The 15,107-nt window shown below is 37.2% G+C and overlaps 1 protein-coding gene across 2 annotated transcripts in view; it reads left to right on the top strand.

The window, feature by feature from the left end:
* HTT (huntingtin) overlaps positions 1–15,107 on the top strand; it is an 87,308-nt gene that overhangs the window by 43,450 nt on the left and 28,751 nt on the right. For both annotated transcript variants that reach the window (XM_026846638.1, XM_026846639.1), the window contains 8 exons: positions 620–756; positions 2,781–2,897; positions 4,678–4,800; positions 5,343–5,581; positions 6,874–7,016; positions 11,205–11,412; positions 12,731–12,872; positions 14,085–14,264. In XM_026846638.1, coding sequence (XP_026702439.1) covers positions 620–756; positions 2,781–2,897; positions 4,678–4,800; positions 5,343–5,581; positions 6,874–7,016; positions 11,205–11,412; positions 12,731–12,872; positions 14,085–14,264 — 1,289 coding nt within the window. The remainder of the gene's footprint in view (positions 1–619; positions 757–2,780; positions 2,898–4,677; positions 4,801–5,342; positions 5,582–6,873; positions 7,017–11,204; positions 11,413–12,730; positions 12,873–14,084; positions 14,265–15,107) is intronic.

Raw genomic sequence — 15,107 nt, forward strand, 5'->3', positions numbered from 1 at the left:
GGGGGAAGGCACCAGAACTAATAGTAGTAGTTTAGCAATAAAACTGGTATTGAATACTAAACTATAGAAAACTGTAATCATAGTGAATGCTCCAGAATTCACTAGCTTTTAAATTTTTAATATATGAGTCTCGCTTAATTCCTTCAGGAAGTTTGTTATACCCTACTAACACTGCTACCCCATATTTTGCACTGTACATAACAGCAACAAAGCTTTTATTTGAAACTTTATTAGGTAATAAGTTCACAACATAGCAGTACTTTAAAGGCTTTGATTTTGATTTATAGTCCTCTTCCCTTTCCCTTTAAGCCTTTAAGTAGAAGCATCTCTCTCATACTTGCCAGTGATTATTCTGTGAAATACTTTCTAAAAAATATCTCGTTTAGCTCTATGAGAATGGGCAAATGTGTCCATAGTATAAATTTTCTACTAGAAGTAAAAACATAGACATCATTATGCATGATAAGTTTGGGATCTGTTTTGGTGGTCTTTTTAGGAATGGGTAAAACCTTTAATAAAACTAAAGCACAGTTTATTTTTAGTAGCTGAACTGTTGGAACAAGAAAACACTGTTCAAGAGTGGCTTGTCTCATGTTAAAACAAACAAATCTCATTTCAGCAATACCAGCTCTGCAACCCATTGTTCATGATCTCTTTGTGTTAAGAGGAACAAATAAAGCTGATGCTGGAAAAGAGTTGGAAACACAAAAGGAGGTGGTAGTGTCAATGCTACTGAGACTTATTCAGTACCATCAGGTAAGAGAGGAGGACAATGTGTCCCTGTTTACGGTCTATAAAAGGGTAACACTGCTTTGGCTTCTAAAAATGCTTCAGGCAGTATTAATGATTTTCTTTACAAAACTTGAATAGCTGTGATTTTTCCTGACAGAGTATGCAAAGATTTTTGGGAGTAGGGGAAGGTTCTTCACTACAAATCAGTACTTCAGGTCAAATAACACATTGGAGGGATTTTATTGTCAAGCCTAGGTAACAAAGCCCTGAAAATCTCCAGTTAGGATCACGATCTTGGTTGTGTTGCAGATTGAATAAATGGAAGGTTAGCATAAGAGTTGTAATAAATTGGGATTCAAGAAATTTAAAAGAATGCGGGTAAAAGTGGAAGAGAGGACAGGAATAAGTAGGAAACATTCTGCATAGACATGATTTAGGTGTTGCTGTACAATAGCAATATCTTCAATAACATTTAAAAATACGAATTATTTGAATAAGGTAATGAAACTAGTAGTTAGATGGTTGTTAGCACTTTCTACTTTGTCCAGACCTCATGGGTTTGGAAAACATGTTTCTGACTTGTAGGAGTATAAGAATTACTTTCTTCAATATACTCTGTTTAAAAGAAAAACATAAAAGTAATTTTGAGAGAAGTGACATAATTAACATGGGATCTTATTGCTTATTCAGGTGCTTAACAAACAATGTGCTTTTCTTTCCTTTCATCGTATGAAAATGCAGTTCTAGTGTATGCTAATATAAGCAATGTATTTTCTGAGAATAGTTGGAAGAAAAGGCAGTACATCTTGTCAAAATAATTTGCTAGAACTGCATGTTCAGATTAGGGTAATTTTGTGTATCCACATTTTCTTTTGAATTTGTAGTTTTATAATCATAAAATGACTAATACAACTATATGAAATGACACTCTGTAGACACATGATGTGAAATAGTGAATAACTTTGTGTTATATAAGGTACTGCAATTGCTAGCAGATCCCCTTCTGACACACTTAACCTATTAAAGACCTCCCATGCACTGCTTTTCCTACGCTATCCTATTTGTAGTTCTTATTCTGTCCTGTTCTGCTGGTGCAGTACATATAAACTAATCCCTGGTCAGTTCTGTTGTTCCCTGGCTGTGGCTGGAATGGATGATCTGCAGTGGTATCCCTGTAATCTCAGAGGCTCCAAGAGCTTCAACATCTAACTTTTTTCTGTAACAACTGTAGCCACCATCCATGGAGCTCCAGAACTCATGTAATTCAGCCCAAAATGGCTCCTGTTTCTCCCACGAGAAAGCTTTTTAGGAAGAAAGTCATCTGGTCATCTCTTCTCTTTTTTTGTCTACGTTTCTGAATTTGAACTACTTGAATTTCTTTTACAAGTGGTCTGTCTAACCAGTTTTGTGAACGAGATTATTTTGTTCCACTTTCCAGTCCATATATTAACATTCCTGCTTCCTGTGTCTGGTCTGTCTGTCCTTGAAAGTATGGTCTCTATAACCCTCAAACCAATAACCATTCAGCTATTAGAGTGATCCTTCCTGTTGGTGTGCTCCATTATATGCTAACCTATACACCTTTATATGGAAGTGACATATTTCAGGTGAATGAGCTCCATAAAAATGTCTATTCTGTTTCCTTGACCAAATTTAAACTTTATTTGAGCTAGAGTAAAGAAAGAGTATACATTTTCCTTTTTCCCCTTTTTGTTGAGTATGCGATACAGCATTTAGATTTATTATCCCTTTTTCAGTTGTTTGAGTAGTCTTTTGACAAATGTCATTTTAAAAGTACTGAGAGAGCTTTTTTCCACCTATTTTATAAAAGTAACTGGAAAATTTATTTTTTTTTTTAAAAAGTCATAATTAAGAACAAGCTTTTAACCTGAAAATGGAGTTCTAAAAATATTGTATGATTCTCATGTGGGTTTTCTTTTACTTTATAGCAGGTGAATGAACAGTAAATATTTTTCCCACTACGGTATTACTTGAATGTTTCCTGCTAGTGTGGGTGTTTACTTGCATTCTTTTGTATTTTTCTTCAGGTGCTAGAAATGTTCATCTTAGTATTGCAACAGTGTCATAAGGAAAACGAAGACAAATGGAAAAGATTGTCCCGGCAAATAGCTGATATTATTCTCCCAATGCTTGCAAAACAACAGGTTGTTAAACAATTGCTTTAATCTATAGTCATCTAAAATAATTGTTAGAATGTATGTACCAAAATGGCTTTGAGTGTTGTGGGGTTTTGATTTTTTTTATGTAAAGACAGATTTTCTTAAAAGTGTCGTCATATCTGGAAAAACAAATACTGTAGGGTGAGCTAAGTCTTTGAAGTGCTGACAGTCATATTGAAATGTGTGACGTATGTGCAGTATGTTTGAGACCTGTTTCCAGATGGTGCTCATTCTGCTTCTCTTACATACATGATTATATCAGAGCACTTATTAAATGGTGTGAAGATTCTCCCATATTTGTATAATGTCAGAATTATTTTTTTGTAACTGCAGTGTGTCTAGTTGCATTTTTTTTAGTGAGGAGAATGAAGAGACATAGTCTGAAACTGCTGTAATAAATCAGAGTCATGGAATAGTTGAGGCTGAAATGGACCTCTAGATACTGTCTTCCCCTCAAAGCAGGGTCTACTGGAGCAGGTTACTTAGGACCATGTCCAGTCCAGTTTTGACAGTCTCCAAGGATGGAGTCTCCATAGCCTCTCTGGTCAACCTCTTCCAGTGCCTGAGCATCCTCACAGGTGGAAAACAAATAAATAAAAATTGTATTTAAATGGAATATCCTGTACTTCAGCTTGTGCTTATTGTCTTTCATTCTGGATACCACTGAAAAGATTCTGGCTATTTTTTCTGTGCTTGTGTCATCTCCTTCCCTCACTTCCCCTGGTCAGATACTTGTACACACTGATAAAGGTTCCCCCTTGGGCCTTCTCCAGGCTGAACAATCTCAGCTGCCTCTTGTACAACAGATGCTCCAAGCCTGTAACCATCTGTATGACTTTCTACTGGATTCCTTCCAGTGTGTGCATGTGTCTTTCACTGGACTGCACGCAGGGGATGGAGAATAGGCCCTTTGTATCTGGGAAGAAGACTCCTTCTAGGACAGAGATTACCCTCCCTGCCCCAGTGCTGCTCCCTAACCAACAGAGGACTTGTCTTTGATACAGCTTTCCTGGAATTAGGAACACTTACTTCAAGGATTAAAAGTAAAACTAGTGAAATTGAATGTTCTTCACTCCATGATGGCAGATCTCCACTCCCATGAGAAGATCTCATGGTTCGGGGGATGGTTACTGTGGTTCAGACAACAGTTTTGGGGCAAAGCTAAAGTGGTGGCAAATAGAAATTGCCTTTGTTTTGTATGAATCTGTGCACATGCTCAACTATCAAATTATTTAGGTGAGACAGGGTCATCTAGATTTCAAATACGGTCCTTTGCTTTTTGCAGTTGATTGTTTCATAATTTATCTAAAAAATTGATCAAGGAAGGTGTCCTACCTCTGTTGCTGCAGTGTAATACCATTGTAGATGTTCACTTTTCTGATGATTAGGATGTTTTCTGCTTAAGTTTGTTCACGACTAGCATTGCTCTGTAAATATACCTGGTAGGATGTGCAGGGAGGAGAAAAGTTGTTGAATTTTATGACGTTGGTCTTTTGGTCTCATTCTGAATATGGCATATTTCTCCTACTAAAATATATGTAGTATGTATATTGGATTTTCTGTGATAGATTTTTATCTCAAAACTGCTGTATAGGAAGGCCTGCAATGAAACTTCAGTTTACCTTTCATAGCTTTTGGTTGCTTTGAACTGTGTACTGGTAAAGACAGTTTTACTACATGCAGGTTGTCACAGAAATGTTTGAAACATTTTGTGCTGTACCTTTAGTGCTTAGTGACAAAATAGGTTTGTTTTTTTCTTTTACAGATGCATATAGACTCTCATGATGCTCTGGGAGTATTAAACACTTTGTTTGAAATTTTGGCTCCTTCATCCCTCCGCCCTGTGGACATGCTTTTAAGGAGTATGTTTGTTACTCCTAAAACAATGGTAAGCAATTGTTTCCAGAGAAGAGAGAATCTGGTGTTTTTCGTGCAAAACAAAAGAGCATGTGTTTCTCCTTCTTAATTTGCAATGTGGTGTTAAAATACCTGTAGCAGATTTTAGGGAAGAATTGGCTGGAACTAATAATATTTATCAGCTGGGAGCACTTTATATAGGAACATCCTTCTTATGGATTACTTATATTCATTTTGTATTTTGAGGATCAGGAATGCAAAGAAACATAGTGTTATAGTAAATTCTAGAATGCAGTTTAATAGGTAAATGGCATTTTTTTTAAATATTAGTACCAGTTTTATAGTTGAGAGATTGTTTAACAGAATGAATCTAAGCTTGACAGTTACCATAAGAATAGCATTTTGGGAAGACCTGAACATAGAAGTTATTTCCTGCTTGCTCCATTCTCAAAAGTGTCTGATTTTGTACAACAGTTAATGAAAATGTTAATTTTTTAATATATATTCCTATGTTGTGTTGTTTAACTTCAGAAGTATTCAATCTTCTGCATTTTTTTTTGTGTTTCTGTTTAGGCATCAGTGAGCACTGTCCAGCTATGGATTTCTGGAATTTTAGCTATCCTTAGAGTTCTGATCTCACAGTCAACAGAAGACATTGTTTTATCCCGTATACAAGAGCTTTCCTTCTCACCATATTTGATTTCATGTCAAGCAATTAACAGACTGAGACATGGAGAAAATAACATATCCACACCAGAGGATCGTGCTGAGCTTAAACAGGCTAAGTATCTGCCTGAAGAGACGTTTTCTAGGTATGTTGTCTTTTGAATAACTTAAGGGAAAGATTAAGATTTCTGAGAAATCAGAAATATATTGTGCAAAACTTTTATCTAATAGAAATTAAGTCTTTTAATTTGATATGAGAGGAATGTGTGTGGAGAAAGGAATAATGAGATCTACAGTAGAAGGGAAGAGATGAGCAGTTTGTAATAGGGCTGTTGGACTGTTCTGATACTTCTTGTCTAGACAAGTGAAGGACCTAATAGATTTGTTAAAATAGGTAAATACTCGACTTACTAAAATCAGGTTCAAAAACTTAACTGGTTATCCCTTTCCTTCCTCTCTGTGTGGGGACTGAAGGATGGGCCATTCCCTGTTAGTAGAAGCCTGGGTGCTGTACTAGAATCTTCATAGCAGATGGATTTAAATGTGTTAAGTTAGTCCTGCTCTTTATTTCTTGTTTTTGAAGAGCTGGTTTGGTCTAGTTAACTTCCCATGGTGATGTCCTCGGAGAGTGACAAACTTCAGGCAAAAAAAGCATGGAGAGATGGCAATGGTATTATGTTGACATAAAGTTTGTCATTAAGGCATTATGTTTTAATGTGGTGGGAATTTGTTTAAAAAAATAAGAACCTTTTACTCACAGATTGATAAGAAGCAGCATTTTATTTCTATCAACTCATTGTGATCACTGTGAGAGGGGGGGAAAAAGGGCTTCTGGGCTCCCTTTACATGACCTTATGTTCAACAAAAGTGAGTTGAGGGACCATTATGGCCAGGAGCAAGGATGGCTTTCCTCAAATGCCATTTTTGGTGTTTACCTTGGTCTTTTATTTTTTTTCTCTGGCCAGAGGTTTGATATGGAACCTGTGTGGTAGAGTGGGAATAGATGAAGCTGCAAACAGCTGGATTACTGTCACTTGCTGAGTTACTCCTCAGCTGAGCTGTGATAACTGTCATGGTGTGTTTCTTAGTTCATTGCAAATCACTATAAAGACACCATAGCATTTTGAATATTTGCTGTGTAAGTGAGATGGGCTGGTATATTCATCCTATCACGACTTCAGCTGATGAGTAGCTAACTCAGATCCAATATATAATTATTGAAGTGCTTGTGATCATTTCTTCATACCTATAGCATCATATTTGTACTAGGTCAACCTGTTCTGTAGCATTTAACATAGTATTCTATTTAGGAATGAATGGACAAAGACTTCATATGTTATTTTTCAAACTTACTGAGTTCCATGGGCAAACCTCATCGTATTCTGAAAGATATTGCATTGATAGTTTTTCTGTTGATTTGTATACATGGTTTTTCAAGGTTTTTATTACAACTGGTTGGCATTCTATTGGAAGATATTGTTACGAAACAGTTGAAAGTGGACATGAATGAGCAGCAACATACTTTCTACTGCCAGGAGCTGGGCACACTGCTTATGTGCTTAATACATATCTTCAAATCAGGTAATACTGTAAACATTGCTTTGTGCTGTAGCATGCAGTGCCAGGATGGTTTTTCAGGTCTCAGACAACTGTTGAATGCATTGAACTACTGAGATCCTTTAGCACCTGAAGGTGCTGAAGACATTCTATCCTACTCAGTATAAAGAACCTCCCAAACTTTGTGCTTGTGCACGCAGGGCATGTTTTTCACATTTATTCTGTCTGTGTGGAGCACAATATAAGTAGTGACTTTTCATCTCTACTACTAACTGTCTAAAATTTTCTAGTTCAAAAATGCAAAGCTTTCCAAATTTGTGGCTGTATTTCTCATGGTTTTTCTCAGTTTGGAGGATGGTAGCTATGTCCAGGGTTAAAATACTGAGTTAGAGACCACTGGTTCAGACTAATGACAAGATAGGTTCCTTTCATAACGATCCTCATATTTGTCATAATTAATAAAAACATTTAAAAAAACCCAAACAAAAAAAACAACCCACAAAACACCCCAAACATCCAAAAAACAAAGCCAGAAAATCAGGAAGAGTAGTACTGTTCTAGCTAGCTGGTCTTGAGCTCCTTTCTTCAGGTTTGGGAATTTTGCCTTAGGTATCTTCTGCTAGACTCAGTCTCTGGCCCTTTGGTAATTCCTTAGTCCTTAGCCTGATTCCATAGTCTTATTTTCCTAATAAGTGGCTCTGTCTTCCCTTTCTTTTATTCTTTCTTTACTATGACTGTCCTTTTTGCCTTCTGACTTTTCAGCCTGCAGCTGAAATCCAACCTTGAATTAGAGTATTTGGCTGCAATGTAAAGTTCTTGGCACACGTCCCTGGTTCTTCATAGACTTCCTTACAGATAAGGGACAAGGAACCCTGCATTCCATGGCCTTTTCTGTAAAATGGGGGTTACAGTACTTCACTACTTAGCAGATGTGAATAACAAAACAAGTGCACAGAGAATACTGTTGTTAGACCTTTAACATGATTCTGTGCTCTATTGTACCCTAACAACCTCTAATCTTTTTTCTTTTTAAGCTCTTTCTCCAGAGTTCAGCTGTAAAAGTCCTTTCTTAAGAAAAAAAAACAACAACTTAGTTCTGTTCCTGTTATTGCTACCAGCTGCTTCTTGCAAACATAACTATTGTAGATCTAAAAGAAATAAAGTACTGATGGAAGTGTTCTGGGTCTTCAGCTGGTTCTCTATCAAAGCTCAAAGCTTCTGCATTGCTTTGATTTAACATGCAGTAGCTTTATTCCTAGTCTACTGTAACAGGTAGAAAAGTGAATGGGAAGCCATTTGAATTATGTTGTGAGAGTTTGAGCAGCTGTGGTTGGATGATGCTTTGTCTTTTGACTTGTCAGAAGGGAGCTTTGGTTTAAACTATGAAGTTCTCCAAACCTAGATTGTTGCTGCAAAGGACTGTGCATGAAGAGGCACAAAATATGGTGATAGTTAACAGAGCCTTCCTTGATCTTTGTTTTAAGCCTGATCTAGGGCTCAGGACTTTGGATGTAGTGAGTGATAGTCCTGTTTTTCTCAAGTGCCTGTTACAGTAATAACTACGTGTACTGTTAATTTCTGTTATGGGGAAATTCTAGAAACAAGTTACTTATGTCAAGGTGATCTGGTCTAAGTGATCAAATGGTGTCAAGCCAGGACCAATGAAATGGGAAAATCAAGCTGGGGATTGAAATCCGGGAAGTGGGTTTTTCCACGTTGGAAGCTGGGGATACTGGGAAGGGAAGGCTCAGCTAGTTCTTCTGAAGCAGTTGGCTTCTAGGATGCACTGTCAGTCTTGCCAGGAACTGTGAGTCTTTGCCAATCAGAGAAGGACCTGGGGGTGTTAATTGACAGCCAGCTGAGCATGAGCCAGCAGTGTGCCCAGGTGGCCAAGAAGGCCAATGGCATCCTGGCTTGTGTCAGCAATAGCGTGGCCAGCAGGGACAGGGAAGGGATCTGAGCCCTGTACTCGGCACTGGTGAGGCCGCAGCTCGATTCCTGTGTTCAGTTTTGGGCCCCTCACTACAAAAAGGACATTGAATGACTCGAGCGTGTCCAGAGAAGGGCAACGGAACTGGTGCAGGGTCTGGAGCACAGGTCATATGGGGAGCGGCTGAGGGAACTGGGGGTGTTTAGTCTGGAGAAGAGGAGGCTGAGGGGAGACCCCATCGCCCTCTACAGCTGCCTGAAAGGAGGGTGCAGAGAGCTGGGGATGAGTCTCTTTAACCAAGTAACAAGCGATAGGACAAGAGGGAATGGCCTCAAGCTGCGCCAGGGAAGGTTTAGACTGGATATTAGGAAGCATTTCTTTCCAGAAGGGGTTGTTGGGCATTGGAATGGGCTGCCCAGGGAGGTGTTGGAGTCCCCATCCCTGGAGGGGTTTCAGAGTCGGGTCAACATACTGCTGAGGGATCTGGTGTAGTTGAGAATGGACAGTGTTAGGTTAGTGGTAGGACTGGGTGGTCTTCAAGGTCTTTTCACACAGAATCACACAGAATCATCTAGGTTGGAAAGGAACCTGGAGATCATCTAGTCCAACTGTTCGCCTAGCACAGTTATCTACAGCATATCCTTAAGCTCTAAATCGACCCTACTCTTTTCCAACATAAATGATTCTGTGAACTATGTAGAAATTTTCATGCAAAATTAAAATGAAATATTAAAATACTCATGCAGTGCACCAGGATATGTGTATTGCATGATGTCTAGAAATGAATTTAATGTAAGACTACAAATCAGATCTAAGTACTAGTTGTAATGTGGCTACCTTATAACAGTAGAAGGAAATTTGTTCAGACACCTAGGCTGTATTTTCATGTTGTAGCATTTTCTTTCAGGTTTAGGCTGAAGTGCCTGATTTTGTAATACTTTTCTTTATTTCATTTAAAACCTCTATAATTTTTTTCTCTTTTAAGTTATATTCTCCTAACTATAGGTGCAGCTTATAGTGACTTGTCACTGGCAATGTAGACTAAGGTGTTCTGTCATTTTTAACTGTTATTCTACTTGGACATCTTGTCTTCTCATCCATTATATTTTTTTCAAAATGTGAACATTGCTGACTCCCATGTATTCAATTATAAGAAGCTACCAGATTAGAAATGAACATTTTCAGTGAGCTATTTTGAAGTTAGTAGATATAAAAGGCATAGACAAAGTGAAAAGATTAGCATGCAGTGGCTTTCATGACAATTCAAAGTCACTAGATGGTGCAATTACTGCAAAATGCAGGAAGCTGGTATGGTAATAGCACTGGTTTGCTAATAAGTGGAACTTGAGGTTTTAGTTATTTTTCCCATTCTTTGCTATTTACATGGTGTATTTATCGGTCCTGGGGGCAGCTTAAACTGGTCCATATGGCTGTGGAATTTACAGCTTCATTTTTCTGTATATCTGGCAAGGCAAGCAAGGAACACTACACATCTCCTGTATTATTCTGGTTAGCTTTTAGTTTCTAAGTGGTTGTGAAGAAATCCTTTTTTCCCTGATTTTATCTTCCTATAGAAACTCAAAAAGTCCTCTACCTTTAGACAACTTTAAGTTTTTCCGTTTTCTTTGTTTTCCCACCCATCATTTTGGTATATGAATACAGAATCAGCAAGTCAGAAAGCAAAATTCACCTTTTGTGCAGAGTGTTTAGTATGCAGTGTGATGACTTTTCTTCATGTAAAAAAGTTTACCTTTGCGTAATCAAAATTTGGATGGAAAGGTATCAATTTAGTTTTAACTAAATGTGTTTGGGAAGCCATCATCTGAAGTAGGATACTTGTAAGCAATGTTTCTTAGTATGTAGAATAGTAGAGCATGGTTCTTAATTAGAACTTCACTGTTTTACTTTATAAACAAAGCAAACAAAAAAAAAATCCCAACCAAAGTTCTGGTTGATAATTCACAATTTTAAGTTTGTTAAAGGTTTTCATGTATCGTATGTACTTTTTGATGCATGACAGAAAAAGTTGATAGGTTTTGTTAGTTCTAGTGTATCTAAAGTGTTACTTAGAGTCTGCAAGCTGGTCATTATTGGTTTACACACTGCTCTTGGGCAAACTCCATGACTTGCCTTACATTTTTAAAACCACTTAGGATATATCTTCCAGGAATGGTAATAGGTTATGAAACAGAATTTGTATTCTCAAAGTAACCTGAATAATTTTAAGACTTCAGAATTCAGACTAGAGCATAGTTACTCTAACATGCTTTTATTGTTTTCAGGGACATTTAGAAGAATCACAGCTGCAGCCACCAGACTTTTTACAGGAGATGGATCTGATGGTAGTTTCTATACTCTTGAAAGTTTGAGTGACCTTGTTCAGTCCATGATTCCCACACATCCTTCTTTAGTTCTCCTCTGGTGTCAAATCCTGCTTCTTGTCAATTATACCAACTACAACTGGTGGTCAGAAGTGCATCAAACCCCAAAGTAAGATTTGGTTTTGATCCCTAGTAATAGTAACAAGTCTCAGTTCTATTTGCTAAAATTATATTTTAAGAATCTAGCTTTTTTTCCTGCTAAGCCTGTCAGCCTGTTGAACCTATTTGGATTCTGAAATAGATAGTTCTGCATTTACTTTATGGGTATACATATTGTCTTTATGATATCAGTATGTCTTTCAAACTGAGGAAATATGTCCTGCACTCAGTTATTCCTCAGAACTGCCAGATAATCTCTCCACTCTTAAGGCAAGAAAGCTTCATCTGTGTACTAACTTTATTTAAAATTACGGAAGTAATGATAAAAAAATATTCGGTATTTCGTGTTCCTATGGAGACTTCATATTTCACCTTCTAGCAAATAACCAGCCAGTGCAAATGATATACACTTATGAAAATACAGTCTGCTCAGTATAACTATGGCTGTAGCTGTAGTTGTATCTGTTCTCTGTTCTCAGATTCTCTTAGTAAATGCTATCAAAACATAGTATCAGCACTATGCTGCTTCATTAGCATCAAGCACCACATTAACCTCACTTAACATTAGTTGTCCAAAACTCGGATCTTTTGTCCGGGTTGGGGGGTAGGTAAGATACCCACCCACACAGGGGGTATCCCGATATGTTAACTGTAGAGGAAGGTTAACAATTGACTGGAGAGACATTTCTGATGCTTCTGCAGTGAATGTTAGGGAAGACTAATCTTGCTCCTCAACATGAGTGGATCAGTACTTGCTCAGATGTGTGAGATTCCTGCCTCAGTTCAACCTCATGATGTGAAAAAAATAATACTCTTATTTAAGGAAACATAAAATTACCAGGTCTATGAACAAATTAGGACAACTAAATTAGCTAAGGTGACGTCTGCCATTTGCTACAATTATTTCTTTTGATTTGCCAATATCACCTCTATTTTTTTCTGGATTGGGCATCACTTGCAATCTGATGTGAGATTAAGCACTCAAGAACACTGGTTTGCCTCAAGAAGAAGATTAAGTCTTGGGTTCTGTTATCCTACCAGAGATACAATAGCTCATGGTTTTTTTTTAAAAAATAACCTGTTTAGTTCTTCAGACAGTCCAAGGCTTCTTGTATAATACCACAGAACAAAAAAGTGGTATTACAATTGTTAGAAAGTAAAAAGCTATGGAAAGCAAAGTGTCTCCTCAAAGCAGCGTAACGAATGAATGAAGCTTTTAGAAAAATATTACGTAAGGACATTCATAGGATATTCCAAGCAATTTGATTGTTAATGTTTCAGTAGCCATAGTAATAAAATAATAACAAAATATAATGTGGTTCTTGCAGGAGACACAGTCTTTCTACTACTAAATTGCTTAGCCCTCAGATATCTGGAGACAGTGATGAATCGGATTCAGAATCTAAACGTGGCATGTGCAATCGAGAGATAGTGAGAAGAGGAGCACTCATTCTTTTTTGTGACTATGTTGTAAGTTTTGAACTATGAATTTTATAACTATAGTTTTAAGTTATGCTGACAGTCTCTTATATATGTGCATTAACTGATTCTGTCTGGTTCACAAGTGAAAAATGAAGACTTGTGGAACGAGGTATTTTATTTTCAAGTGATGCTTCTGTAAAGCTTAGATATGACCTAATTTGGCATTTTTTTTTTCTGTCCTGAACTGAGAATTCTCTTGGCTTGTAAAGGATACCTGGTAGGTAATAGAATTATCTGCTGGACTTGTGAGGTGCTAGGAGCACAATGGAATTCCTAACATCAGTAGCAGTGCAGCATGTCTAAGAGACAACAAATTTCTGTCTCTGTACCTTAAGAGGAGAGATTTTACACTAACATTTAACTTCCATTTTGGCTCTCGAATGAGAGCAGTTCCTGTGGCTTTGGCCTCTTGCTGCCTCAATATTAACATTTTAGTTCATTGGGAACTTTTGAAGTTAATCTTCCCATAATATCTAGTATTGCACTTGGATTTGCATTGCAGAGCAGTTTTGGGGCAAACAAACTGCATTCCTTTCAGATTGAACTAAACCAAAAGCTATGTTTAAGAAGCACTTCAAGCACTAATGGACGTTCAGTCACCAGAGTCAGATTTAGAGATAGACCAAGATAAAACCCTCCAAAAACCTCTTTACTGGGGAGTGTCAGCTTCTCAGCATCACCTGGTTAGCTCTACAGATCTTTTCATGTTCAATTATACTGCTTCTTGATATATACATAGCCTCCATAGGTTTAACATTAATTATTGACGGATCTCTATGGATTTGCTTTCCAGAAATTATGCATGTTGTGTTTAAGGCCAGTAATAATAAGAAACCTTTAAAATGAAACCTAAATGAAAATCACATTTTACAAGAAGACTCCGTGTGTGCATGTTTATTTCAAACAGCCTTTCTTTAGAAGTAGTATCTTTGAATCAGCCTTCAAATCTCAGTTTACTTGTTTCTAACCTGGATTTTTAGTGTTTCTTAAAAATACAAATTCATTATAAATATCTTAATTTGCAACAAGATCAAAAGCATTTGGAAAATTAGTCATATAAAAATAATGCCGGTGATGCTAAGATATAAACACGATGCCGTTATTTATGAAAAACTTCATGTTGTGTCAGATAGTTTCTAGTAATGAAATGCTTAACATGGGTATTACTGAAACCAGATTTTAATTTTTCCTCTTTTTTAGTGTCAAAATCTACATGATTCAGAACACTTGACCTGGCTTATTGTGAATCATGTTCAAGACTTGATTAATCTGTCCCATGAGCCTCCAGTACAAGACTTTATTAGTGCTGTTCACAGGAATTCGGCAGCCAGTGGTCTCTTCATCCAGGCCATTCAGTCACGGTGTGAGAATCTCGCAGCTGTAAGTTTAACTTCTCACTTTTTTTAAAGAATAAAGTCACTTACATTTCAGCATAAGTTTAACTGATAAATGTGCAAATTATGACATTTCTGGGTCATTTATCAACTTCTAATTTTATTTTTAAAGTCACTTCTTTAAAAATGCAGAGAGCAAACCTTATAATACATTAGCAACTTCAGTATCAGATGTGTTCCAATCCATCAAATCTATGAATTCAAGTAGAGTTGGTTAAGCTGCTTTTCTTCCTTCCTGGGTATTACCCCTGCATAATAAATATCTGAAGGGTAAACTAAAGCTGTAACTTTTGTCTTTGATTTCAGTGCCTTTGTAGCATAAATATTGGAACTACTAACTACAGAGGCAGGAGTAGGAACCAGTCCATCCTCATAGTCCCTAACAACATGAAAGTGATTTGCAAGCTCATGCCTTCCCCATTGATCTGCCCTACAAGTTGTGGCCTCTTAGTGAGGGAAACACTACTTCAGAAATTCAGTGTGTGATTTCTCTTGATTATTTTAGTTTTTAAAGGAGTGAATGATGTTTTATAGGGACATAAGTTTGTATGCATCCTTCTTAATCTTGGGAACTCACTAGATGGGAAACATCATTTGCTGGGTTTCCTCTAGAGCTAATGGTGGGAGATGCTGCCACACCATGAGTAGCCTGGCAACATTTCCTGTCTCTTCCCATTTTCTCTGTGCAAATCTAGTGAAACTGCATTAGTGCATTAGGTGTGTTAGCAAAACACTTTTAGGTGAGATGAATCTGGGCTTTAGTGTCTGAGAATAGGTAGAATGAACTAAACTAAACATGCTTCAGTGGAAGATACAGTCATTCTGTGAA

The sequence above is a fragment of the Athene cunicularia genome, assembly GCF_003259725.1.
Source record: "Athene cunicularia isolate RWA chromosome 4 unlocalized genomic scaffold, athCun1 chr4_part1, whole genome shotgun sequence".
Lineage (NCBI taxonomy): Eukaryota > Metazoa > Chordata > Aves > Strigiformes > Strigidae > Athene > Athene cunicularia.